The sequence below is a fragment of the Cebus imitator genome, unplaced genomic scaffold (assembly GCF_001604975.1).
Source record: "Cebus imitator isolate Cc_AM_T3 unplaced genomic scaffold, Cebus_imitator-1.0 Scaffold102, whole genome shotgun sequence".
NCBI classification, from domain to species: Eukaryota; Metazoa; Chordata; class Mammalia; order Primates; family Cebidae; genus Cebus; species Cebus imitator.
The window spans coordinates 3,904,704-3,931,939 of NW_016107417.1; the positions used below are offsets into that span (position 1 = coordinate 3,904,704).

The 27,236-nt window shown below is 54.7% G+C and overlaps 1 protein-coding gene across 31 annotated transcripts in view; it reads left to right on the plus strand.

Annotated features, from left to right (window-relative positions):
* Window positions 1-27,236, plus strand: part of NRXN2 (neurexin 2) — a 115,194-nt gene that overhangs the window by 84,569 nt on the left and 3,389 nt on the right. For 22 of the 31 annotated variants that reach the window (XM_017537217.2, XM_037741634.1, XM_017537231.2 and 19 more), the window contains 5 exons: window positions 1,241-1,422; window positions 6,374-6,545; window positions 10,417-10,506; window positions 13,895-14,220; window positions 16,489-16,567. In XM_017537217.2, coding sequence (XP_017392706.1) covers window positions 1,241-1,422; window positions 6,374-6,545; window positions 10,417-10,506; window positions 13,895-14,220; window positions 16,489-16,567 — 849 coding nt within the window. The remainder of the gene's footprint in view (window positions 1-1,240; window positions 1,423-6,373; window positions 6,546-10,416; window positions 10,507-13,894; window positions 14,221-16,488; window positions 16,568-27,236) is intronic. The other 9 variants (XM_037741637.1, XM_017537229.2, XM_017537227.2 and 6 more) reach the window with 1 other exon arrangement.

Sequence of the window (27,236 nt, forward strand, 5' to 3'; positions counted from 1 at the left end):
CATTTTTCTCTCCCTCCAATTTTTTGCCCTCAGGCCTCATCTGTCTCTCTCCTTCTCTAAGTCCTCCCTTGAACCCCTCTCCCCACAAGAAGTGCTTTGAGAGGAGCTGTTAGTGGCTAATTATTTAATTAAGCATTTTATGAATCTCATCTGCTCCATTTATGTTCTAAAGAATGCAAGATTGTTCTCTTCTCTTCCCTTCTCTGCAGGCCCCGGAGTACTAGTCCTCCAGGGCTGCCAGACAAGGCTTCTTTCCGGAAAACTGGGTGACCAGCCCCCCCACCCCCACCCCCAGGGAGCTCAGTCAGCCGCAGAAGGGAACATGGCGACTAATGGGGTTTATTTTGGGGCTGAGATCGTTAGGGACCTCACACCCGCCCCCAGCAGCCGGCTGGCGAAGAAGAGAGGGAGAAGGGGAGAGAGGGTGGGGTGGGGGAGGGCTGGGAGAGGGAGCCTTTATCTCTGGCTCCCACTCTCCCATTTCTCTCACCTACACCCCTCTCTGTCCTTCTCTGTCCATCTGTCTCTCTGCCTCCTTCCTCCTCTGGCTGTCAATCTCCCCTCCCCCCAACCCTCCCCACCCCATGGCTCTCTCTTCCTTTCTGGGCAGGGCTCCAGCACCTTTCTGCTTTGGGACCCAGGCAGCCTCCTGGGTGAGGGCAGAAGCAGGGAGTCCTGGGCAAGCCAGGAGTGGGATGAGGATGGGGAGATGTTGGAGGGCGCCAGCTCTGACCATGAGTCAGAGCTGCACACAGCTCTGCTCATCGTCCCACCATCACCTGGGGCTCCTTTGTGCCTTGGTGCCTGCTCAGCTTCGGCTCCAAAGAAGCACACACCTTGGATCTGTCACCTCTGCCAGACCTGGGAGAAGTGAAGCCGGTCAGGACCAGGCCTCCTGGGTCCTTCCTGCCCACAGCACTCTTGTCTTCTCAGTCTCCTTGCAGCTTCTCTCTGGGGTCTCTCTCTGTGCCACTCTATTACCTCTCCGTTTTGCTGTAATTAAAGCTAGAATTCTTGATGAGGCAGCTACATCTGTCTGTGCGCGTGCACAGGCTCTCACTCAGGCACCCACCTGCCAACTGCTCCCTGGGGTTGCAGGGCTGGTGGCTGCTGTGGGTATCACAGTTGAAGTCCCACATCTAGACCTGGGGTTCTGGCCCTCTGGTCACAACCCTGAGGACCTGCTGACCTCATCCTCCTGATGTCATTTCTCCTTGTCTCCCTTTCTTTCTCTCTGCAGCCGGGACCACATACATCTTTGGGAAGGGGGGAGCGCTCATCACCTACACGTGGCCCCCCAATGACAGGCCCAGCACGAGGATGGATCGCCTGGCCGTGGGCTTCAGCACCCACCAGCGGAGTGCTGTGCTGGTGCGAGTGGACAGCGCCTCTGGCCTTGGAGACTACCTGCAGCTGCACATCGTAAGAACCCTGGGCCCCAGCCCTTCAACCCAAAGCATCCTGCTTCCAAATCAGTTCAGTCCCTCATTGCCATTGGGATCAACACCTCAAGTCTTCCCTCATGGGGACCCCTCAGAACCTCTGTTCCCTCATCCCTGGAGCTTCCTGCTAAGAAGTTTTGCTTCTGAGACCCTTCCCTCCTCTCATTTATTCACCGAGACTCCCAGATCCACCCTCCCATCTGATTCAAGCACCTCCAGCTCCCTACTCCCTGAGACCACCTGTGTCTTCTGACCTTCCTAAACATAGTCAAGGGCCTCTTTGGGCCTTCTGGGCCATTCTCCCGCAGCCTTAGGAAATGTCCCTCATTTGTGACTTCCTCTGAGCTGCTGCCTGCTCACTCCTAGACCAGCTAGGCCAGCCCACTGTGTCCTGCACTTATTCCTGCCCCTCCTTCCTACCTACCTGCCCCAGGGCAGCCCACCCTTGCAGCTTCATCTTGCCTCTAGATTTTGCCCCACCTCTGTGCTGCCCTCGACTTCTGCTTTTGTGACCTTTGCCCTCCCAGCAGCCCCTTACCCTGTCTCCCCTACAGTCTCTCTGGCTGGGTTCACTCCTCACTGAGTTCTTGGCCCAGCCCCACGTCCCCACCCTGACCTCAGATCCCACCTGGCTCTGCCTTTCTCTGCTCAGCTCCACCTGTGGCCTTAGCCCCTTCCCTGTGCCTGCTCCCCGCCTTGACCTTGGTTCCTTCCCAGGGTCTACCTCTGGGCCTCCTACCATATCTGCAGCTCCTTGACTCACTTTTTTGCATCCTGTTGAACCCTAGTCTGCAGGTGGCCACTTTTCTTTCCCTGCCCTTTCTCCTATCTGTGGCTCTGCCCTGCACCCTTCCCTACGACCTCTGGTATTGCTCCATTTCATTTCCAGTCTCACCCTCTCCCTTGACCCCTCCCCATAGTCTTCGATCCCAAGCCTCTGCCCTCAGTCTTTATCTGTACGTTTCTGGCCCCTAACAGCCACCTTGTTTCCCTGCCTGTATTTCACATGTCGACCCTGGCCAGAACCCCTATGCTGTGGGGATCAGGCAGGCTGGCCAGGCTCTGTGGGCTGGAAAGCTCTGGGTGAGGGCACCTGGCTCTCAGGAGGGCAGTTAGCTGGAAGGGGAGAGAGGAAGCCGGGGAGAGGCTGTGTGGGCTCTGATCTCTTCTTATCTGCTTGGGAACACAGTCACTGGCCTTCATTAAACAGTAGCTTTTAAGCGTCCCAGGTCTGCACCCCACCGCACCCCATCACTAGGGTGTGAAGGAAGGAGTATGAGGGGAGACTTCTGTGGGCACAGCAGAGCTGGGGTGGAAGTGGCAGCAGTGAGGAAGGGGTGCAGAAGGAGCACTAGCAAGCAGAATAGCAGTCACGCCCCAGAAGAGGCCTGGAAGTTCTGTGCCAGTGTCAGCGGGACAGGCAGTTATCTAGAATGTTAAGAGGCAGCCGGTGTGTGAGAGACAGTGTAGCTGCAGACGATGACAGTGTGGGACTGGATGCACGGTGATGTGTGTCAGGAGTGACGACGGTGACAGTGGGGGATGAAGACAGAGACTGGGTCTCGTGATCTCTGATGGAGTGTATCTATAGATGTGTATTTCCCTGTGGAGTAGTGTTTGCAGTTGTTTCAGTTGCCTTTCTGGGTGGCGGGGTGTGATTGGGTTTCCCTGTGTCCTCTGTGAGTGAGGGCTGCTCCTCCTCGCTCTTCTCCCTCATGCGAGGCTCTGCATAGCTTGCAGTAGATGGTTTGGGTTGGAATCCCAATTTGCCACTTCCTTGCTCTGTCTTTGTGCAAGTCACCACAGCTGTCTGACCCTCAGTTCCCCCATCTGTGGAGTGGCACAGGAAGAGGACAGAGGGATGTTGGGAGGTTGAAGAAGATCATGTATGTGAAGCACGTAGTGAGCATGCTGTGTTAGCTAGTATCCTGACCATCTCTCATCAGCTACTTGGGCAGGACTGTGTACCTTTGTGCCTGTTAGGTTAGGGTATAGGGTCCCTCCACTACTGATGACAAAGGACAAGGGGAGCAGGGTGTGAGGAGAAGGGATTTCCTCCTTTTCCTCTCAACAGTTGTGCACAGGCCTCACCTAGTGAAAAGCTATAGAGAAACAAGTACTGGTGCTGGGTACTGCAGAGGGCAGGGAAGATGGTGGCCTGCCCGAGGGTGAAGAGCCCTGGCAAGGGTGGGGGTCCATGAGAGGAACCAGCCTTGACGGGGGAGTTGGGCACCAGACAGGCTGAGTCCCCTTGAGAGTGGCCCCCAAGCCCCTTCCTCCCTGGGTGACACATCAGCTCCCACCACAGCGTCAGTAGCAGCTCTCAGAGAGTGGGGAGGCGGCAGCAAAATAAGAGAAAAGCAATTTGACGTTTCTAATAAAGCGTCGCTCCACTTTGCCAAATTAATTTTGACTCCCATAATTATTTGCTGTAGGAGCGGCTGCGTTCTCCCCACCGCCGCCTAATGAGGTAATTGGGGAATTAGGAATTAATGACTTTAACAGAAGTGACAACTGACTTCACATTGGGAGAGGCTCTGGGGAGCTGCCTCTCCCCCGGAGTGCAGGGCCCTGAGCTTGGCTGCCTCCTAGGAAACCCAGGTGTCCTGCCTCCCAGCTCCCTGGCCGGCCCTCTGCCAGCTTGGCTCCCAGACTGCATGTGCTCCTTGACCACCATCACTTGGGCTGAGCCTGTGGGGAGAAATCCTCAGAGGAATCCAGGGAGCTGATACTATTCTGGGTGATATTATTACTAACAATAGTACTGAGGAGGATCGACTGTTCCCTTCCCGTGTGTGGGGAGCAGATAATCAGCCCGTCTCCCTGGGGATGTTGTCAGTCTGTGGGTGGTGGATGGGTGGGGCTTGCTAATACTCTTTGTTAGGCAAGCCCAGCCTCAGTTTCCTGGCTTTACTGCATTTGAGGAGAGAGGCTGAATGCATGTATGACTGTGTGCATGAATGCATATGTGTGTGTGTGTGCATGCATGAATGCATATGTGTGTATGTACATGAATGCATGTGTGTGTGCATGAATGTATGTGCGTGCATGAATGTGTGTGTGCATGAATGCATGTGTGTGTGCATGAATGCATGTGTGTGTGCATGAATATGTATGTGCATGAATGTGTGTGCATGAATGCATGTGTGTGTGCATGAATGCATATGTGTGTGTGCATGAATGCATGTGTGTGTACATGAATGCATGTGTGTGTGTACATGAATGCGTGTGTGTGTGTGTGTGCGTGCACAAGCATATATGTATGTGGTTTTCCCAGGTTCTGGGAAGGAGACAGCTGGACCCCACAAGTGGAAAGGGGTAGGACATAGGTCTCAAAGTGAGCCAGAGCTGCAAACCTTATCCCCCAACTCTCTCTGCCAAACCCCAACCCTTGCCCCATCTGTGAGCCGCCACTGCTGACACCCCCAGTGCCACCAAGCCTCTCGGCTCTGCTAGATGCAGGAAGGAGGTGGCAGCTGAATGTTCCTCATGCCCAGGCCAGGCTTGGTCAGTCTTTTCAGAAGCCTGCAGGAGTGGAGTGTGTTTCTATGATGGGCTGGGTGCCTGACAGTGTGTGAGCCAGGGGGCCTGAGTGAACCTGTGTGGGTGTCTGTTCCCTGTGGGAGGAGGGCTGAGGCTGCATTCAGGAGTGCTGCTAGGAGGTCCAGAGAAATGAAGTAGGGGCTCAGGCTTAGTGTCCAGTGGGCCTTCATTGGCTTGGTCAGACGCCTTTGGTCTTGGAGGTTGGCCTCAGCAGTCTCTTGGATCATCCCGTACATGTACCTCTTTGAGTCAGGGTCTTCCAAGACTGGTGGGCAAAGGGAGAGAACACTGGCTTTGAAGTCAGACTAGCTGGGGTTCAAATCTGGGGTTTCCTTCTCATGAGCTGCAAGATTTTGAGATGTTATTTAACTATGCTGAGCCTCAGTTTCTTTCTTGATGAAATGGGGAGCTATGAGCTTCCTCAGCGGGTTAGTGTGGGGAAGACAGCATGCATGCACAGTATTAACACAGAGCCTGGCATGATTTAGGGGTTTGGTGAAGCCCTCCCTCTCACTCTAGCACCACAGGCAGAACTCTTCCTGGGCTGAATCTAGGTAGTCTCTGCAGGGTGATCCCTAGGTCTGGGTCCCAGAGATTGCTTAGGGTCTTTGCTCCCCTTCTCCAGGCCTCAGTCCTTGTCTGTCCTCTGCCTGTCCTTCCCCAGTCCTTAGCTCCACCCACTACCCTGACACCCCCATGATCCCCTTTCCTTGGTCAGTCTAGCATAGTTTGTCCCTCAACTCTTCAGGCATCCATCCCGCGAAACACACAGTCTACACCCCCTACCTCCACCCCCATGGCTGCAGAGGGGCCACCCCCACACCCAGAGCCTGACCTACTTTGGAACTGAGAGGCTGCCAGGAGAGGCAGTTCTGATGCCCAGGTGCAGGTGGGAGCCCCCTGGGGGCCTTCTTGGTACAGAGCATCCTGGGGAGGAGAGGTTGGAGGCCGGGGACTGGGGAGGAGCTGGGGGTTAGACCTCGCTCTGGCAGAGGCTGGCTTCTGTGGACTTCTCTGCTGGTCGTGCCTTAGGGAGGCCTCTGCCCTCCATGCCCTGAGCTGGTCCCTAGCTTGGCCCTTGCACAGAGTAGGTGCTCTATGAATATTTGTGAATATCCGGGACAAACCGGAAGACAGGAGACAGGTGTGGTTAGTGGAAGGCCCTCCGGACCCAGGCCAGCCCCCACCTCTGGCCTCAGGTTACTCCCCGGCATGTGGGGAAGGGGAGTGAGCCTGCCCACCTCCTCCAGCGGTTGAGATCTGGGAAAGGTGCCTTGTAAAGCTGTAAAGTGCTGCGGAGCTGGGCTGGTGGTGTCCACAGGACTAGCCACTAGAAGGGGTGAATGGTTGCTCCCTCCGGTCGCTGACCTCCACCTCCCTGTCCCCAGGACCAGGGCACCGTGGGGGTGATCTTTAACGTGGGCACAGACGACATTACCATCGACGAGCCCAACGCCATCGTAAGCGACGGCAAATACCACGTGGTGCGCTTCACTCGAAGCGGCGGCAATGCCACCCTGCAGGTGGACAGCTGGCCGGTCAACGAGCGGTACCCGGCAGGTAGGTGGCACAGTCCCGCGGAGGAAGTGCGGCGGTGGGGCGGGGCGGGGCGGGGCGGGCGGGTGGCGGCCTCTGATAGGAATGCAGCTGCGCTGGGGCGGGGCTAAGCGGAGAAGCTCCGGCTGTGGGGTGGGGCGGGGCTACTGGAGAAACAAGGCTTGCAAGGCGGGACTAGGGCAGGGGCATGGCTAAGAAAAGGGATTTGCCCGGCGGAGTGAGACCGTCCGTGGTGGGCCTGAGCCAACTATGGGGGAGGGTGCAGGGCTGAGCGCAAAAGGCTGCAAGGCCAGGGTCCAGTTTCGGGGAGGGGGAAGAAAAGGAGAGAGGGTAGAGCTGAGGAGAGTCTGATGCGATTGAAGAAAGGATGAGTTCAGAAATGAGGGAGACAGTTGCAGAGACAGGAGAGAAAATCCGGAAGTAACATAAAACATGCCTTGGCAAGGAGACAGGGCTGTTACCGAGGGCAGAGCCAAGGAAAGAACCAAGGTCCTTATAAAGAGCAAGTCAAAGATCCATATTAGGAGATCTAGTGAAGGAAGAGAAGTAGCCACGGAGACTCAGAGAAAAGGACCCCCAGTGTCCAAGGCAGTGAGGGACATGGTGAAAGGGAGGGAGAGACAAGTGACCACAAAAATTAAAAACACATGGTCACGTGCATTCAACAACCTTTGTTGACAGCGTGTTTAGGCAGCAGGGCTTGTGCTAGGTCCTGGGGACTCAGTCCCTGTTTGCAGGGAGCCTTGAGAATGCAAACAGACCCAGTTCAACAGGGTGACAGCTGTGGTGGCCAAGGACAAACCAAGGTCTGAGGAGCGCAGGAGAGGGACGGAGATGAGGACATGGAAGAAATGATGAGGCAGAGACCCTGAAAGATTTTGAGGGAGGCAGAGACAGAGCCTCAGAATAAGAGGAAACCAGTGGGAGCAATGGGAAGCTGTGGAAATGGTACTGAGCCATATGCAAAGGCGGGGAGAGATGCGGAGAGATAGATGGAGATGCTGACATGCAGACCCAGGGAGAGAAGAGGTGGACAGAGCCTTGGGAGGGAGCAGAGGAGAGCACCAGCATGGGAGATAAAGAAGAAGGGGAAACAGAAACGCTGCAGGGAGAACTGCAGAAACACAGAGATGCTGAGATACAGGCTGAGCGACATTGCAGTCACACACAGGGCCTGACTGAGAAGCAGAATGGACATCTGCAATCTCCATCACTCTCCCAGGCGGAGAGATAGCCAGGCCAAGGCAGAGAAGCTGCCCCATGCTAACTGCGGAGGGCAGGGACAAAAGGCCAGTGTGTAAACCCTCATGGGCTCACCTATGATGGAGTAAAGATGCCAGTACAGGCTTATGATACCAATTATGTATGCTTGTACCCAGACATTTCTGTAAAGTCCCTGGAGATAAAGAGGCCCATGTGGCCCACTAGTAAATACACAGGTTGATGTACACACAGGTCAACCCTAGACACATGGACAACTGCAGACATTTGTATGGTCAGACAGACACATGAAAAAACAGCTCTGCAGAGGGATGCCAGTCTACATCAAGACCCTAGGTACATGTAGGGACACGCAAGACACACCAACCCTCCTACACTAAATTCCTCCTACACCCCTCATCCTCCAACAAGCCAACACTGACAGTTTGGGCTGTGTAGGCATGATCCCTGTGGGCAGCAGACTTCTCTCATTCTCCGATGCACACACACTAGGGCAACCTTTGTAGCAGTGATGACGTCGGCCTATGCTGGACAGGGCTGGGCTTGGAAGCATGAAGGCCTCATCATGTCAAGCCAGGACTTGGATCTAGAACTTCATCCCTTGGAGCCCAGCAGGCCAGCAATCAGGGTGGAGAAGTTGTGCCTGCTCTCCTCTCCTCAGGGACTCCTGATTAGGCGTGAGGAAAGGCTGCTGGGTGCCTCTTGCCTGTAAAGGGGAGTAACATGAGGGCCTGGTGGTTGAATGTGTGTACTGAGGGCAGATCCTGAGCAATACCAGCAGGTCTGATCAGCAGTATGCATGGGCCCAGAGAGGGGGGACCCTCTGACTCCTTGGGAGCACAGAGGCACAGTCCATGGATTCTGAATCAGCAGGACCTGGATTTTAATCCTGGATCTCCCACTGATGAGCACGTGATCTTGGACAAGCCATCTAGCCTCTCTGAATCTCAGTTTCAACCTCTGAAAGTTGATGAGACCTGCCTCTTAGCAATATTGTGAGATTCTCATGAGTAATCTAAGGAAAACGTAAGAGTAGCATAGCGTGGCAGAGGTGCTCAGTAAATAGGACTTTTGTTAGAATTTTTATGTACTCAGCCTCCCTCCAGGCAGATGTACATTCTTCTCTTCCTCTTGGAGACATACACCCAGGATTGAATAACCTGTTTTTAACTTAAACATAAATGTCCTGAATCTATAGGGAAAGCAGAGTCTCCTTGCCTTATAAGCACCTAAGGAGGCACCATCCATACCCACATGAATAGGTTGAGTGCACCTTCATGGGAGGTGTACACAGGCAGGGCCAGGCCCAGGTCTCTGGGCAGGTGAGCACAGCTGTGCAGTGAGAGGAAAAGCCTCCTGGTCCCACCAGCGTGCACTGAATAGTATGTCAGTGCTTTAAATGGGAGAAGTGGCCAGATTCTCAAAGGAAATCAGTTCCCTTTCCACTGCTGCAGACCGGGATCACCCACGGCTCACAGAGGACTACAGATCCTCTCATGTGTACTGACAAACCCCTTTTCACACAGACGTGCGCGCACGCGCGTACACACACACACACACACACACACACACACTCACACTATTCTCCTTCCCAGTCTCCAGGGACTGGAGATTGGTGAGCAGAGAGAGGAACAGGTGGGTATCCAGATGGGAAGCCAAGCTTGGAGAAGAGATGGGGGCTGGAACTGGTGGGGAGGAGCCTGGAGGAGAAAGGCTGAGTGCCTGGCAGGGTGAGCAAGATGAGGTCCTGAGACAGCAAGGAGAGGAAACTGGGCTCTGAGCAGAAAACAGTCAAGGTGCATTTGGGGCAGAGGAGAATGCAGAGGAGGGCTGGGGGATGTCTGCAGGGGAGGAGTAAGGGGCTGAAGAGAAGGTGAGAAGGGGGCTGCTGGATGATGATCCAGCTCCCACACCAGGCACCACACCTGTCACAGCTGCCCAGTAGAAAGGAGCCCTGACCAGGGTGAGGAGGCCTTTCGGGGAGTGAGTGGTGGAGTTGGGAGCAGGAGGGGCTTAAGGGGGAAGGTGGTGGTGGGGTCAAGGGTGTGGTGTGAGGTGGAAATTGAGGGGAAGTTGGAAGTGGAGCACCAAGGCAAGGGGCGTTGAGGTGGCCTGGAGAAGAGGTTTAGATCTCACTGTTCTGTGAGTGTGCTGGGTGGCCCCCTAAATGCCGCATAAACCCCGCTTAACCCATCCCTTCTACTTCTAAACTGCCCTCTAAACGCAGGAACCAGCTGGGCCATTGATGCCTCCCACCCCCAACTTAAACCTGCTAAATGCCCCTCCCCCTGCCCACCCCCCAACTTTGGGATGGGGAAGGAAGGGGGCCACAGCAGCTTAACCACAGATAAACCTGTTTAACCTCTGACCTTTGACCTTCCAGCTTCTTTTTTTTTATGTCCCTTTTCTTTTCTTCTTTGCTCATCTCTTTTGCTTTGGGTTGCTCCTGCCCCCAGGGTGGGGCTGGCTCTGGACCGGAGCCTAGGGAGGGGGTCAAGGGAGAAGAGGGGCCCAGCGTTTCTTTTCCTCCCTTCCCCTCTTTCTGTGGATGTTGCTGCTTACTCTGAGTCTCCTGAGGAATGCATAATTACTTTTCTAACTCCTTTGGACTTCGTCGCCTGAGAAACCTACTGTCTTTCTAAACTTTTCCAAGGAAACTTTGATAACGAGCGCCTGGCGATTGCTAGACAGAGAATCCCCTACCGGCTTGGTCGAGTAGTAGATGAGTGGCTGCTCGACAAAGGTAATTAACCAGAATTAATTAATTAATTAATTAACTTTAAAAACACTATCTTAAAGGTGCAGAGCTCTCTCTTTCCCCCTCCGTGCCTTCACCAATGCCCACCCCCAAGTGAAGGGACAATTGGCCAGCCAGAATGCTCCCTTCCCCTTTGGAGTCAAGAGTCTGTCTGTGCATTTCAGAATGGTATTGGGGTAGAAGTGGGGCTTTTCCTTAGAAGTGAGGGAGTCCTATTTTCTTTTTAAATCTGAGATCAACTAGGGTAATCCACAAGATCCCTACCATGGGAGCTCCCCAGTGCAAGCCCTGCAGTAAATCACAAGCAGGCTGGGAATGCAGGCTGGAGATAGGTTCCCTCTGCCCAGAATCATCTTGGAGGCTTGGTAAAGGGCCAGCTGAGGGCCATAGAGCATGCAGAGGTGGAAAGCCTTTGGGAAGCAGGAAAGCTGATCTGAGGAGGGTTGGGAAGGCTTCACCAGAGCCATGGGAGGAGAAGAGAGAAGAGTGGGGACCTCAGATCCTAATGGAAAGACTCCCAAAGAGAGTGCTGTGGGGCTGCTATCTCTGGAACAGGCCCACCTTAGTCCAGAAGGCCTCTGAGAAGTTGAGGAGAGACTAAAGAAGGCAGGACAGGAAGTGGTGGGCCCATAGGGATTTCTATTCCTTCTTGGCTGATGAGGAAGACCCATTAAGCCCCTTGGGAGGCCCAAGTGTGGTGAGGTGCTGCTGGATGTGAGAGGGAAGGCTTCTTGTCACCAAGGGAAGTTGGGGACCAAGGGCAAATCCATCCCATTCCATTTGGGGGCGGGCGAGCTCTGTACCTCTAAGGCTAAACTCTAGGGGGGAAGTAGAACTGTTAAACCTCCACTTAACCAGCTGATAACTGTGATTTTAAATGTCCACAGGGGACTTCCCCAATTAAAACCCCCAAATGTAACTTCTAGCCCCCCACACCTGTGGGGCCTAAATCTGCTGATAACCAGATGTGATAAACCCATAACAGGACAAAAAGTTAAAGGGACTGTAACAGACATCGCTAAAACCTACAGCCCCCAGCCACACTGGGCTGTTCTCTCCAGCGGGGTGAACTTTAACCCTTTGAGGAGTTCCTGGTGGATGGGGCCAGGGGCCACAGGGAACAAGTTTACTAACACTGTGGCTTCCTCTCCATTACCCACCTCCCTCTTCCAGAATCAGAGAGGCCAAGGGAGGAGGCTGGGCTGAGGCTGGGACAACTTGTGACGCCAAGGGCAGGGAGAGCTGGACAGGCCTTATTGGGGGTTGGGGGAGGAGTTGTGGTTTAGATGATGGGGAGCCAGGGGCCTCTTTCCCTTTCCCTTTAGGTCTGACTTTCCTCTTCTAGAAAATAACCCAGTGGGCTAGATAGATGATTCTCAAAGTGTGAAAGAAGGAACTCACTTTTTGTGTGTGGCCTTAGCCAAGTACTTCCTCTTGCTGAGACTCAGTTCTCTTCTCGGTAAGACAGGACAGTGATGGTTACTCAGCTCACCTCACAGGCATGTTGTGAGGGTGAGAGGAAAGAAACATCAGGAAGGTATCCCAAGACAAGGTCTGGGGATGCTTGGAGGGAATATTTTACTGTCAGTGCCTGACCATATGGTAGATGCTTAATAAATATTTATTGGATGAATCTATTTTCCAGTTCCAAAGTATGTCCTGTGAAACAGTCCCACGAGATGCTTCACAATAGAGAAAGTTGTGGTAGAATGAGTTTGGGAAGTGCTGAATCCTGTTTCTTCCTCTTGGAAATGCATGTGTGCATTAGTTTAATGCAGGCTCTGAGAAGCCCTTGGAGAAAGAAACCTGTTCGATGGTGAAATGTTTGCTTCCCCAACTCATTTGACCATGGTAACCCTTCTCTCCTTTGTTTTCCTCATGAGTCTTAAGTCTGGGAACGGACTTGGATGCAGAGGTCTTCCTGGGCCTGTCTGGGTCTGGTATTCCAGGGCCTGTCCCAGAGCTGCCATCACCGATCCTTTGCCTCTTGGGCTCTTGGCCATTGGTAATGGGTGTTGCTGCCCTAGGGCTGTCCTTGCCTGAGTAGGCGGTGGGAGGGTGCTGGAGGAGGAAGGAAGGCTGAGTGGGGATTGGGGAGACACACCAGTGCCCATCATTGGCCAGAGGCTGGACGGATGTTTGGATGTCCCAGAGGCCTTGGGTTTTCCAGAGAACCTGTTTCCAAAGAGGGTGTGGGCTTCACAAGTTGGACTGTCCTCAGCCCAGGTTTTGGGGGCAAGGCTTATAGGCACCTAACTCTAAACCAGATCTTTAACGAGGCACTAACCAGAGGCTAACAAGGGCTAAGCCAGGTCTAAAACCCCCAGTGCCAGCAGCTGAAGGTTCCGGGGGAGATGGGGCAATGTAGTAGGCCCTCTGCCCAACCCCTCCCCCACAAAAAATAAGCAGCACCAAAACCAAAGTTAAATCTAAACTTAAACATAATAAACATCTTTTCTAAAAACCAAACCAAAACAACAAACTCAGAGGGTTAAACTGACCCCCAGATCCACTAAAAACAAACAGAACAGCCCAACCCCACCCAGCTGGGAATTCTGAGGTGTCATACTGCTGAGTGCGGGGTGCGATTGGAGCTGGAGCGGGTTTTTTTGGCTGTCAGTGAGCGAAGCAAGGTCCCTTTAACATTTTTCATTTCTGTGCTTGCACATCTAGGTGGGGAGGAAGGGCTTGGCTTTCCAGGGCCTGGTCCCAGGCAGTGCTGGGCCTTGGCAGTCCAGGAGAAGAGAGGGGTTCCTGGCCAGGGGTCAGAGGGCCTGGTTGTAGGTGGGAGGCCAACCTGGGCAGATTGCTGCTCCCACACACCATCATACTGTCTCACCTCCTTCTCCGCTCTCACATGCACTGACTCCACCTTGGCCTGGCAGCTGCCTCCTTTGTCTCTGCCTCTTTGTCTCCTCTTCTGCCTCTTCCAAGGGCTCCATGGCTTCATGGCTTGGGGCTGGACACTGGGGCAGGATGTGTGGGGAAGCAGAGGGAGAAGATGGGGATGGATTGAGGGAAGAGGATGAAGAAGGGCGATGGCCTTGGAGCTGCAGAGGAGAGGGACTGGGGAAGGCGGGAAGGCTTTGCACATGGTGGGGAGGAGGGGCTGGGCTCCCCTTCCCCAGCCAGTGTATGCCCTGGGTGCCCTCCCCTTCTGGGGTCCCCACCTGGCTGGGCTAGGGGCTGTGGCTGACAAGGACTTTCCCTTTGGTTGTCTGCCCCTTCTTCATTTTTCCCCATCCCCTCCTCCCTTGCTGGCTTCCTCCTCCATTCTTTTTTCCTCTCCTTGGCTTCCTTCTCTTTTCCTTTCCCTTCCTGGTTCCCCCTCACTGCCTGCCCCTCCTGTGTCACCCCTTTCCCCTCCCCCCAGGCCGCCAGCTGACCATCTTCAACAGCCAGGCTGCCATCAAGATCGGGGGCCGGGATCAGGGCCGTCCCTTCCAGGGCCAGGTGTCCGGCCTCTACTACAATGGGCTTAAGGTGCTGGCGCTGGCCGCCGAGAGCGACCCCAATGTGCGGACCGAGGGTCACCTGCGCCTGGTGGGGGAGGGGCCGTCCGTGCTACTCAGTGCGGAGACCACGGCCACTACCCTGCTGGCTGACATGGCCACCACTATCATGGAGACTACCACCACCATGGCCACTACCACCACACGCCGGGGCCGCTCCCCCACGCTGAGGGACAGCACCACCCAGGTAAGGCCCCACTCTGGTTGGTGGATTAGGGCAGGGATAGGTGGGGATGGGGCTGATATCTGCATAGCCACAGTAGTGGTGCCTAGGATGAGGGTCCAAGGGGTCATTGGGATCCTGGAGGCTGCTGTCTCTGACCTTGTTGCCATGGCAATGGGCAAGGTGACCTTGCAGGAAGTGGCCTTCACCTTAATGACCAGGTATCTTGCGATGTGGGGATGACCACTATTTCTAGAGGGACCATTCCCAGATTTGGGGAGGAGTTTGATGGCCCAGTTATATGAGAGAAGACCACCCTACCTAAGAAAGATGAAGTCTGGACTCGGGGTGAGAGTGGAATGGCTCCTTCTGCTTCCCCAGTGAAGGCCATGCCTAGTGTTCTGTGTGGGCAGAGTGGGAGATGGATGATACCAGACATGGCCCTGCTGTGGGCAGAGGTGACAGTATGGCAGGGCTGGATGCAGTCACCTGGTGTGGGCAGCCCCCCTCCAGAGGCTGGTGGAAGCTAGGAGTAACCTGTCCTTGTGTTCTGGGGTCCCTGCAGTGGGAAAGCCCTACCTGCAGGTCCATTGCCTTTATGAGCCCTCTCCATGTGACTGCGAGCAGGCACCACAAGTCAGGGGCTCCAGTGTCCTCTCAGTGGGTCTGAGGGGGTCTCAGTGCAGACAGTTCCCTGCTGCTCACCTCCCCTGCTCAGGTGCTTCTTGGGTCAGGTCAAGCCCTAGTGATGGGGCAGGACTGGAGGGGCTGCCTCTGGGGAATGGGGCTCCGCTGGAGCAGGACAGGCCTGTGTGACTTCCCAAGGTAGCCCACGCTGGGCTGTTTTCTAGTTATTGCTTCCCGTGCCTGCTCTGACCATTAGCACGGAGCTCATGCCTGGCATGAAGGCCTTGGTGTCACCCCTTCTCTCCCATCATCCTGTCCGACAGCCTGTGGCTATTGGGCACCCCCTGTCCTTCAGGGTGAGAGCAGGATCTGGGGGTGGCCATGAGGATGTGCCCCTCCCTGTGCCGCCAGTCTGTCTTCAGTTTCTCCCTCTGAGGGGTGGACTCTGTGTGCTTCCAGGCCCCTCCTCCCTGCCAGTCTGTGCTTCAGGAAGCCTGGGACTAGGCTAGCTGGGGCCATCCAGATCAGAGAGATAAGCCTGTACCCACTTCCTCTCTGCCAAGAAAGCTGAGGGGACCTGAAGAGTTTACCCCTAGGGGGCAGGGAGCCCTGGGGGAAAGGTCTGGGCTCTACCCAAGGCTGGGTACCCACCATGTCCAATGCCCTCCGAATCATAGGGGAAGAGGGGCTGTCTGGTCTCAGTGGGAGGGTGATGGGCAGATCATCCTGGTGGAAGAGAGAGGTGAGGGTCCAGGAGACATTGCTGTGGTGGGGAAGCCCAAGATGGAGGCTGGTGCCTAGGGGGCAAGAATGCAGAGGGAACTGGGTCCTCCAGGCCCCACCTTGTTCTTGGGTGAGCGAGGGCTGTCCAGTCTGAAGATCAGGGGCTGGGGAGGAGGCAAGTTATGACCCTTTCAACCCTGCTCATCTTGGCCTTCAGCCTGGCCCTCTCCTCCCCATCCCGGAGTTTCTTGGGCTCCCTTCCTGCCTGGACTTTCAGTTTCCCTCCTTGGGTCTCCTTCCTCATACCCGCTGTGCGCCCCCCTCCTCCTTACACTCACTCATCTTGGGGATTTTCTTTCTTTGCAATCAGTAGGAGAGAAAATGCTGACAAAGTCGACTCCTGTTGTTATGGCAACCACAGCCCTAATTATTGTGTGCAGGCCGGTTCTCTCAGGCTCCAGGAAAGGGAGTTGGGAGAGAGATGAGGGGTGATGGAGTGGTGAAGCTAGAGCCAGGAAACCCCTCCAGGTCCTGTCCCTGTTTTGCCTATGCTGGCTTCTGTAGGCTCCACCCCGTAGGGCCTTGCCTCCCCGGCACCCCTGTACCGAGGCATCCTAGACCCTCTTGCCTTGGCCCTGCAGGTTAAAGTCTCGTATCCACTCTCCTCACTTCCCAGAAATAAAAAGCACCATGTGTACTGTTTCATTGACCCTCGGAAGCCATGAAAACCTGTAGGGCTGCTGCTGGGAAGCTCCCTGTGCATAGCAGGAAATGGAGGCCCAAGGTCAGCCAGCAAGAGATGGGAGGGCTGGGACTCAGACCAGGCTAGTCCATCTCAGCCCAGGGGCATCCCCTGTGCCACCATGCATCTGAAATGGCGGCTGTGGGATCTGCTGACCTGCCTGGAACCTCTCTTTCCCCACCCCTTTTCTCATCCTCTAGAACACAGATGACCTCCTGGTAGCCTCGGCTGAGTGTCCCAGCGATGATGAGGACCTGGAGGAGTGTGAGCCCAGTACTGGTGAGTGCCTTTCCCCCCTCCCCTGCCCCGGGGCCCTCTGCGACGCTGCTGGGAGGGGGGCGACTGTCCCTGTCACCTGGCCCAAGTCCCAGGGCCTGCTGCCAGGCCTTAGCTTTCCCTGATAGTTTCCCACTGCCTAATATCCTCCCAGGCCCTCAAATGCTCTCTGGCAGGATTCCTTTTGGTTCCCAGCCCCTCAGACATAGTGAGGTCCATAGCTTGGGATCCTAGGGTTGAGAGCCAAGGGGTGCTGGGACAGGAGGGAGACTTTTCCCTAGAAAGATGAGTAACTGCAGCTCCCATGAGTCCTTGGGGTGGGGGAGGGTGAACATGGGTTAGGAACTACAACTCCCATCAGCTTTTGGTTGCAGAACCACAACTCCTGCTTGCCCCTGAGGCCTGGTGCTCTCTAGGCCACTAGTAGAGGAGATCTCTGCTGTATCCTGGGCCCTCCTCTTCTCCTGGGTGCCAGGAGGTATCCTGGGCTCTGTCTGAAGGGTTCCCAAAGTGGACGCTGCCAGGACTGCCAGGCCAAGATGGGGCAGTTGCTACACAGTGACTGCTCTGAATCTGATAGTGTGCTGGGTGGGAGATCCCCCCTAGACCAGACTTGTGGTCTGCTCGGGGAGATTAGGGCCTGAGGCCTGGCCCGGTTTCTAGTTGGGGAGCTGCTGTAGGAGGACAGCAGGGCTGGGAGGGAAGGCTTCCTAGGACCTGGGGCTCTGGGGCCAGGGGTGCTTTCTAGGCCTCTGTTTAATACTTCTTGCTGGAGCCAAGGGTGCAGCCACAGAGAGAGACCAGGCTGGCAAAGCGGGGGTGGGCCTTGAGTGCTGCTTGAGAAGTGTGGGGTGTGGAGTGATGCAGCAAGTGCCAAGGCTGCTCATTTGAGCAGGTTGGGGGTGGCCAAGAGCAGCTGGGGGAGGGTGGGATACTTGAGGCTGGCAGAGGGAACAGAGAAAGGACTGGATGTGGCCAGATTTCCCAGTGGAGGAGTGTGGGCCTTGGTGGCTGCCAGATCAGTCTGTGGGAGTGGAGGGCCACCCACATTTCTCGCTTGGGCTGCTGGAGACTTCTCCCCATTACCTTGTAATGGGTGGCACCTGGCTCGTTGGTACCAGAAGGCTGGAGATTGGGGCAGGTGCTTGCGGGATTGGGGGAGATAATGTGGCCAGGAGGTGGGCAGTATGCCCTGGTACATCCTGTGAATCTGCTCTGGAAAGACATTCCTAGCTCCAGAGAAGACGTTTAGGCTGAGGGTGGGCCCCGGCCCTGGAAGGAGTGTGGACAGAGCAGGACCATAACATGGCCTGTGGAGCCTTGGGGCAGAGACTCAGCTTCAAAAAACCAAGGGCAGAGGGGTTTCTGGGGCACAGGCTCCCAGACCCAGAAGCCGAAGTCCAGTTGCCCTCCATGTCTCCCAAGTAGGCTAGAGTTAAGAGAGGTCACTCCCATGGGCCTGGGCCCATGGACATTCAGGGAAGCTGCCAGCTGCTGCGCCAGAAAGGCCTCCCCTTCCGTAGCCCAGGGCCTGTGCTTTCTGGGTTAGATGCCTTTCACTCTAGGAGGCCTCTCTGCTCACTGATGTCACTTCTTCCCCTGAGGTGATCTTGGCTCAGGGATGCACATTCCAATGCCTCCATTGTTTTGGGGGGTTCTGGGCATCTGGCGGCTTCAACACACAGCACCCCTTGCCCTGCTTCACTGCTCTGAGCTCTAGGCACTTATTGGTGGCTCCTGTGGCCAACACAGCACTGCTAGCCCAGGTCTGCTGAAAGTAGCTGTAATGAGTGGCCCCGTGAAAGCCCTGGGATGGGGCTCTGGGGACAATGGTCTGTGTGGGTCGTGAGGAAAGGGCAGTGAGTGGCACCACCACATGTGTTTACACACAGGTGCCCATGTTCACACACTCTGGGACAGGAACTCCTGGGAGACAGGAGTCATCCCTGCTTTCCCTGAACCCTGTGGAGGGCTATCTAAGTCCAGATGGTCACCATGTAGGGATGTGAAGTGCACGCTGGACCCTACCTGGGCCATACTGTGTCCATCGAAGTTCTAGCCTCCCAGCCCTAGCTTGGAGTCTAGTCAGGGGCCTGGGTCTGATACTGAATGGGTGCATTGGTGGCCTGAGCTCTTTTAGGCTGCATTAGGGCAGCGGGTGAGGAGGAGCTGAAGCAGGCGGTCAGCTGGTCCACAGTCAGGAATCTGTGAGGTCACTGACCACTGAGCCACCCTCTTGGAAAAAGGTGCAAGTAGAGAATGAAGGGTGGAGGAGGTCTAGAAGCCTGGGATTAGGAGGGGCTGGTAGCCAGCCCAGCACCCAGCTTTAAAAACAAGGCCAGGAGGGAGGGCATGGTGCACACTGGTGCTCCCAGAGGAAACCACCGGAAGCCACAGCCTCTCCCCCAGACCTGTGTCATGTATGCTTACACATTCACATTTGCACACTCTGAAAGGCTTAACGATGGATCCTCATCATCCCAGTGGGAGACCAGGCAAGGACCAAAATGACTCCAGGGTCTCCCAGGCTGATGTAGACCATGCCATGCCTCCCAGAGCCTCTCAGCCAGAGTCTTTCCCGGGCCCCCAGTGCAAGGAGGCTTTTCTCCAGCAGATGGCCAGGCCTCCCTTGGCTCCAGTGTCAGAGGTGGGGGCAGCCTGGCTGGAGACCCTAGGGTGTTTTACCTCTCCCACCTTGCAGATCCTCATCCCTGGGTCTGGGATCATTCCTGTGTACCTTTCCACCCTTTTCCCTAACCTCAGCTCTCCACAGACCCTGGCCCATGCTTTCTCCCTTGCATGGTGAGACTGTCATCTACACGGTTATTTTAGCTGTGATTGGCTTTCGAATGGGAGTGCCTTTAGGGGAGCGTGCACCATCGGTAATGTGACCCACTCCTAGTTGTCTCAGCTGGCCCAACCCACACATTGTGTTCTGGGCCTGGCCCCTGAGGGAATCTGACTTTGCACAACCTGAGACATGTAGGAAGGGCACACATAGGCTGAGACCCACAGAGGCAGTGTCTGTATGCACATATATGACCAGAGGCATGCACACATACAGCCCTGCACATACATTTACACACTCACCAGCAAGCTCACATGGGCCCACTTCCATACACATACACACACACACACACACACCCATTCAAACCTAGAAGAGCACACACCATTTGTACCCAGACCAACAGAGGCACACACATGGTTAGACTCCAAGAGACATGTATGTGCTTATGCCCCCCTGAAGTCCATACACACAGCTACACACGTTTGAGACTCATAGAAGCACAAACTCAGGCACACATACACAGTCTCACAAAAGCACACACATGCACTCAGAGCTACCAACTCTTGCATGTATATGCTTAGAGCTCCAAAAATACCCACAGAGGCGCTCAGATGCACAGGTGTGCACCTACTCAGCTCCCAGAGTTACTTGCAACATGTGTTCAGTTGCACCAAGGCACACACACATATTGTGTGTCTCAAACTTATCCAGCCACTTGCATGTGCTCTGAGCTATGTGTACATGCATGCTCATACCCACTAAGGCACACTCACACACATCTACTGACACTGATGGTGAATGTTCAGAATCACACACACACGTTCAGACCCAGAGACAGACTTGCATATTGCAGACACTCAGGCCACACACATCTGTGTTCAAACCTGAGTGTGTTTGCATATGTGCATAGATCCAGTGAGACATATGCCTTGAGACACATCCTCGGACTCACAGATTATACATCTATGCTTAGCTCAGAGGCACACGCATGTACAGATCCACCTGTGTAATACACACACGTGCTCAGACCACAGAATCCTACACCTGCATTCAGACCTGCAGATGTTCGCATGTGTTTCAGAACCACAGATACCTTTATGCATGTTCAGATCAGGCAAGTACACAGTGTGCTTAGACCTACCACAGTGCACATGTACACACACATGTACTCACAGAAATGCATATCCATGACCAGGCTCACAGAGATATGTGTGTGAGTATCCTTACGACGATGCACACATACATTTCTGCAGAGGGGTGTACTCATTCACCAGCATGTGCATCCAGTCCCCTTGAGGCATGCCCACAGCTACACAAAGGTGCACCTGGGGACTAAGACTCACAAGGGTTCAGGTGTGACCGTTCTCAGAGGCAGGCTGTGTGCTCATCCCAGGGTTCTACACACACACACAATTTGTTCAGCTTCACAGACTGGCACCTCTCCCACCAACCTCACACCTATAGAAGCTCATACTTTCATGCCCACTCATGTGTCTAGTGCCACAGCAGTGTACACATACATGCTCATCTGCTGAAACAAACATACTGGTTCACACTCACAGAAAAATACATATGTACATACATACCCACAGACGTGCAAGCTTATGTGCTTAGACCTTCACAGAGGCATGCATACATACACACACACACACACACACACACACACACACACACACACAATCAGGCCTACATTGGCCTGTGCAGGTGCACTTCTCTGCTCCAAGGTACCCATGCAGTGGCACACAGGACACACATATATTTTCAGACCTGTAGGGTATGCACACATGTTCAGACACAGTACAAGGCATGCCTGTATGCCTGTGTGCTCCCATCCAGTTAAGCACACACAGTTGTTTAGACTTACAAGAGCACATACATACACACGTGTTGTTCAGGTTCACTCATGCACACGTGTGCTGAGACCCACAGAAGCAACCTCCTGCACTTACTCCCTGCAAGCATCCCTCCTGAGGCATTGCCCCCCTGCACATGTGAATGAGACCCTCAGAGGCACATGCAGGCTTCACTCCACAGAGTCACAGACACATTTGCCCAGACCCACAGAAGCACAGTGTGTTTGGATTCCAAGAGGGTCTCAAGATAGCACTAGCTGCTAAAATAGACAAAGCCACAACATCCATGGTTTAACACATAGAAATGTATTTCTCATTCATGTAAGTTACAAACAAGTGTTCCTGATTGGTGGACCATTCTTCTCCAAGTGTTGACTCAGGACCTCGTCCCTTTCCGTCTTGTGACTGCACCATCTTCAACAGGTGACTTCCCAAGTTGTGGTGGAAGGGGACCTGGCATGGAGTTGTGAAGTGGAAGGTTTTATGGGCCAGGCCTGGGAGATGTGCCCAAGCTCCTGCACACATTCTGTTGCCTGGAGTTCAGTCATGGGGCCCAACCTAGCTTTAAGGAAGGCTGTAAGGTATGGCCTTCCTGTACCCTCAGGAGGAAGCAGAAACAGATCTGGGGACCAGCTAGTGAATTATTTGTCACTGGCTTACCTGTGAGTCATCAAGGATCTGTATCACTCTTCCTCATCCCCCATGATACACCCACCCCTCCCCAAGGGAGACCACCCAAAGTCCCAACCAGTTAAGGCATTCATCTCAAAGCTGATGATGTCTGGGAGATGATGGCCCACTCCATCTGGTCCAGACCTGGCTCCTCTGGAATGGGACCCATATGTGATCTGGATGCCCAGGAACTAAATGGATAATTTATCTCACTGCTCCCACAGCCCAACACACACCCAGAATACAGTGGTGGGGCAGAGACAACAACCGCAATACAACCTCCCTGGCAAAAAGGGGAAAAATGGAAGAAACATAGCAGCCTAGATTCCCATAGGTCAATGTGTGCTGCTCGCACTGAGGAAATCCATCAGGCAGGCAGGCCAGGCTCTGCCCCTGCAGTGGGGGAATTTTCTTCATTAAACCCTGGGAGACACTCTGCTCTCTGGGGGAGACTCCCCTATCCTTTGTCTGGGGTCCCTGGCTCTCCCCTCTGGGAAGTTCCTCCCAGTCCTCCTTTTCCATGTCTGTGTCTGAAGTGGGTGTTGGGAACCACGTTCTCCTTGGGGGTGCTATAGCATGATAGCCCACCCCTGCTCATGCAGATTTGGGGCTCAAGGGTGATTCTAATGGTTCCAAGTAACCACACCTAGATACAATTCTCAAGCCTCACTTATTTCCTTGTTGCTCCGCCCCCATGCCTCTTTCTCTTAATACTGTGGTGACTGTCTTGAGGATGTTTGAAACAGTAGGTGGGGGGGCACCCCCTAAATCTGATCCTTGAACAAGGCTGAGTGTCCTTATTTGGGTGAGAAGCTTTACTGGGCTATTGTCTCTGAAAGCCTTTTTCACTTTTCTGTCTTACTGTTTGGAAGCAGTGGCCTCTTCTGACTTTTGGATGCAGATTTCTGGGCTGTCTGTATTCTTTTCATTTCTGCTTGCAAACCAGACAATTCTTGCCTCCTCGTGTTCCTTGCCTTCTTGGTCTCCTCCTTGTAGTATGTCGCTCAAAGCAGAACATAGAAGCCTTATGGTCACTGGCCTTTCCCAGCCCTTTCCCTCAGTTCCCAGACTCCACAGGCAGGTGCCTGTCCTCCAGGTCCTCATGAGCAACGGTGTGTACCACATACTTTGCCACTGCATTACGTGGGCTTCATCTTTCCAGCCTCCACGCCTTGGATGGTCACGAGTGCCTCCTCAGGTTTGTGTTATCGTGACAGCCATTTCTGGTGCCAGTGTCTATGTTAGTTAAAGTAACATTTGTTTCTGTAACAGATAAGCCCCGGATCTCCGTAGTTAATTCAAGAGAAGTCTCTCACTCACCCTACCTGGGTGTGCCTGATCAGCAGGTGGATCTGTTGCAAAGGGTGCTTTAGGAATCCACACTCCATCCATCTGTGGCGCCTCCATTTTCAATATGTGGTTTCCAAGGTCACTGCAGGAGAAGGGGCATGAAAGGTGGCACCCAGGAGGCTGCTGGAGGACTGGTACTGGCAGTGCTCACTACTCAGTCACGCACCAGGCCTACTCACAAGGGATGTTGGGAAATGTAGCCTTGCTGCCCAGGAGAAGGGGAAAATGAGTTTGGTACAGGATGTGTTCCCTGGGGTGCACCACTGGTGCTCAGATGAATGTGGTGCCCTCACATTTTCACATTCACATATGCACATGTGCACACAGAACTCAGACCCACACTCAGTGGCTAGCAGGCACATGCAAGCCAGAGGTCCATGCACTGACACACACCACACTCATGCTCAGATCCATCTAGGTTCATGTACATGCCTGCACACATGTGCTTGGGGCACAGAAACACAGACCCTGTGTGTGTGTGTGTGTGTGTGTGTGTGTGTGTGTGTGTGTGTATGCCACAATATACCATATTTTTCTTACCTTGAAATACCCTGGCTTCTGCCCCTGTTGCACTGGTTCTTGTGGGTAAGGTGGGGTACCGTCCTTCAGGGCACCACACACACAGGGCACAGGTTGTCCTCTGCTTACACAGGCGAGTAGGGGGTGACGTCTGGCCAGGGCTCTGCTTGCTCAGCTGTGTGTCCTGGGCACCCAAACAGGACTGTGTCCATTGAGTGGAGAGAATCCTTTTTCCAATTTTGCACAAAGGTACTGTTTGTGAAGTCATACACCACAGGGTCATGTCCACATAGAACTGTCTTTTCTAACCCCCACGAAATGCCCTGTAGGCTGCTGGCTTTCTTGCCCCTCACAGCCTAAGCAGGGCCTCCAGCTCACTGCTTAGTCTCGGACACGTGCAGCCTCAGTTCTGGCTTCTCTTTGGGGCTGGGCACACCTACTCTACTCATGGGGTTCTTGAGTAGATTTCCAGTCAGGGGCCCTCTATGCCCTAAGGGCAGAAGGGCCTCAGTATGTTGGGCCAGCAGCCCCCAGAGGAAGGAGAGTTGGGGAGGAAGGGGAGATTAGGAATGGCTGGTGGTATCCCTGGTCAGGGATGGCATTCTCTAGTAAGTGGGACTGATATGCACAGAAATTTAGCTTTTCTTAGGATGCAGAGGAGTGTTGGGTGGGCAGTGGCATCTGTGTTAAGTGTGCACCTGTGAGTATTTTCCAAATGCTGCAGCTGCCTGAAGTGGGGGAAAGGCGGGAGGCTGCCTGGGGTCCTACCAGACTCTGCTGGCTCCTAGGAGCACCCCATTCCAGGATGCATCCTTGGTGTAGAACTGGACCATAAGTCATCGTGAGTCTGCACCCACAAAGCCCAGCAGCACGGGCAGTGGTTGGACTTTTGGCAGAGAGGAGTCTCTGAGGGGCCTGGTTCTCTCCTCCTCCAGGTCCTGCCGACTCCTCACCAGGGCAGCCCCTTCTGATCCTTCCTGAACTTGTGTGTGACCTGGGAAAGCCCAGCAACCTAGGTTAGGTGTGACTTGACTGCTGCAGAGCCTAGGCCGGGTTAAGTGAGCCCAGGAAGTCCTCATGCGTTCTCATGGGTTTTCCAGAGCCTGTTGTCTCGTGGAGAGGAAGTGGGGTATGGGGCACTGAGAGGAAACAGGGAGGAAGCCATGTGGGAGACAGGGGCTACCATAAGAAGAAGGCATCGAGGAGGAATCATGGCAGTGTGGGGGTGTGGGTGAGGGGAGGACACCTCAGGAGGTGGTGCCGTCAAAGCCTTGGGCAGAGAAGGGCCCAGGGAAGCCCCAGAGAAGCTGTGGATGCAGGGACAGGGCTGGGACCCAGATACGGAGACCGGAAAGCAACTGGGGTTGGAGGGGCAAGAGACCAATATGAGCAGGCCTGGGAGGAGTCTGGGGGCAGAGGAAAGCTGCAGAAGGGAGACCTGAGGAGCCTTTGTGTCTCAAGGGCTGAGCTGGGGCAAATGGTTGTAGGGGGCTCATGCTGGGCAAGACTTGTCTGTAGTCCAAGGCCTGAAGCCCCCCGTGTCCTTGCCCGGCTAGGGGACAGCAGGTTGGTAGAGGGCCGAGCTCTGTGCCCTGATTGGCCTGTCAGCCCTTCTAGGGCAGGATGTGGCTTCAGCAAGGGCCTCCTGGTCTGGTCCTGTGCCCTGGGCCTGGCACTTTGCTGGGGCCCCAGCTATGGCCAGCCAGCTTAGGCCAAGCCTTGATGCTGGGGTTTCCAGCAGCAGCTGGTGGGCCAGTCTAAGATGGAAGGTGGCGAGCTGGGGTGGGAGCTAGTTTGTAGAGCTAGCTAGTTTGCCAGGTTGAGCTCTCAGCAGCGCCGGCTGCCTAAGAGGGTGGAGGGGGCGGGGTGTTCAGAACTCAGCTGCTCTGGCCTGTGAGAGACGCCCACTCCCTTCCCTAGATACCTAGCCCGGCCTGGCTCAGAGGAAATGCCCAAGGAATATTGTTCCCCTTCTCCTGGAAAACCATAATGAGCCCCAGCTCTGTGCCAGGCTAGGGAGACAGATGAGACCCGGGCCACTGGCCCTTTCCTGGCAGTGAGTACAAAGCCATGCTTCCAGGGCAGAATTGGGATGTGATGTCAGAGGCACTCAAGGCAGGGAGCATCCTCTGCCTGGAAGAGGTGTTTGGCCAGACTGAGCTGTCAGCAGGGAGGGGTTCTGAATAGAAGGCAAAGGTCAGGTAGAGGGCCGGTGGTATGGACCAGCAGGGAGGACCCCAGAGGCACTCAGGGTCCATGCAGAGAGGGAACCTGCCAGGTTACCACCGTTTGAGAGGCCACCAACCCTCCCCCTGAGAGCTGACAGCTGGGTTTGCCCCTTACCTGGGGACCAGGGTGCAGCTTTCCTCATCTGGGTCTCAGGTGGGTACAGGAAGACATACTTGATCATCCAAAGGCTAGAGGTCCCAGGAGAGCCAAACTTTGGCCTCATCCTGGGCCTGGAGCCCAATACCCCAGTTTTATAGGTGAGGAAACTGAGGCCCAGACTCTGGAAGAAACTTGCCCACAGTCACACAGGAACTCAGTGACAGAACAGGTTTATGTGTGAACTCCCAGATTAGCATCCAAGCCAAGAGTCAAGCAGCCCCAGCAGATTCCTGGAGGCATCGGGAGGATGACTTAGGCTTTCTTGGGCTCCTCATGAGATCTAGCCCTTCCCCAGCCTCACTCACCTTGCTGGGCACCTATGCTGGTGACCTTGGAAAGTCCTGCCCATCCAGGCCTCAGCATTCTCATCCACAACAAGCTGGGATCGAATAGTCCCACCCCCACAAAACATGCTGCTTTGCTCTTGGCTCAAAGTTTTTCATTGTGGCCGAGCCTTTGGAGGGGCAGGAGCTCTGGGGTTTCAAAATCTAGAGTGTAGGTGAGCCCCTGCCCAGGGGAGATTGGAGTCTGGTGGGAAGAGCAGCCTGGGGAGCTCAGCAAGGCTTCAAGTTCAATGGAAAGGTCTTGGCCACAGGCTGGCTGGTGTGGCCAAGGACATCTCTGCAACATTGCTGGAGCTTGTGATCTGAGGGTTGGCACCAGGGTTTGAACTCAGTGCAGAGGCAGAGGGCTGTGGGTGGGTGGGGAGCAGGAGAAGATTGCCAAGATGCGCAGATTGAACAGGCTGCAGTGGGGCAGGAGGGACTTGGCAGTGGAGGCCCTGGGGTGCTTTACCACCGAGGGTCTGGGGGACTTCTGGGCATGATGAAGACCACACCCTGCAGAGATCAGTGAGAGACAGTTAGATGTGGGCAGGGCTTAGGCTATGCTGAAGAGAGAGCCAGAGAGGAAACCTCCAGCCCTCGCCAGGCCCAGAGGTGCACCTGCAAGAGGAGCAAGTCCTCCCACTAGCCACCTAGAGCCCCACCCCAGCTCCCTTCTACCCCAAGCCAGGGGTTACACTATTTTGGTTTGAGAGGAGGCCCAGGAGGCTGATGGGAGTCACAGTTGTTGACCCAGTGGCTGATGGCAATTGTGGTCT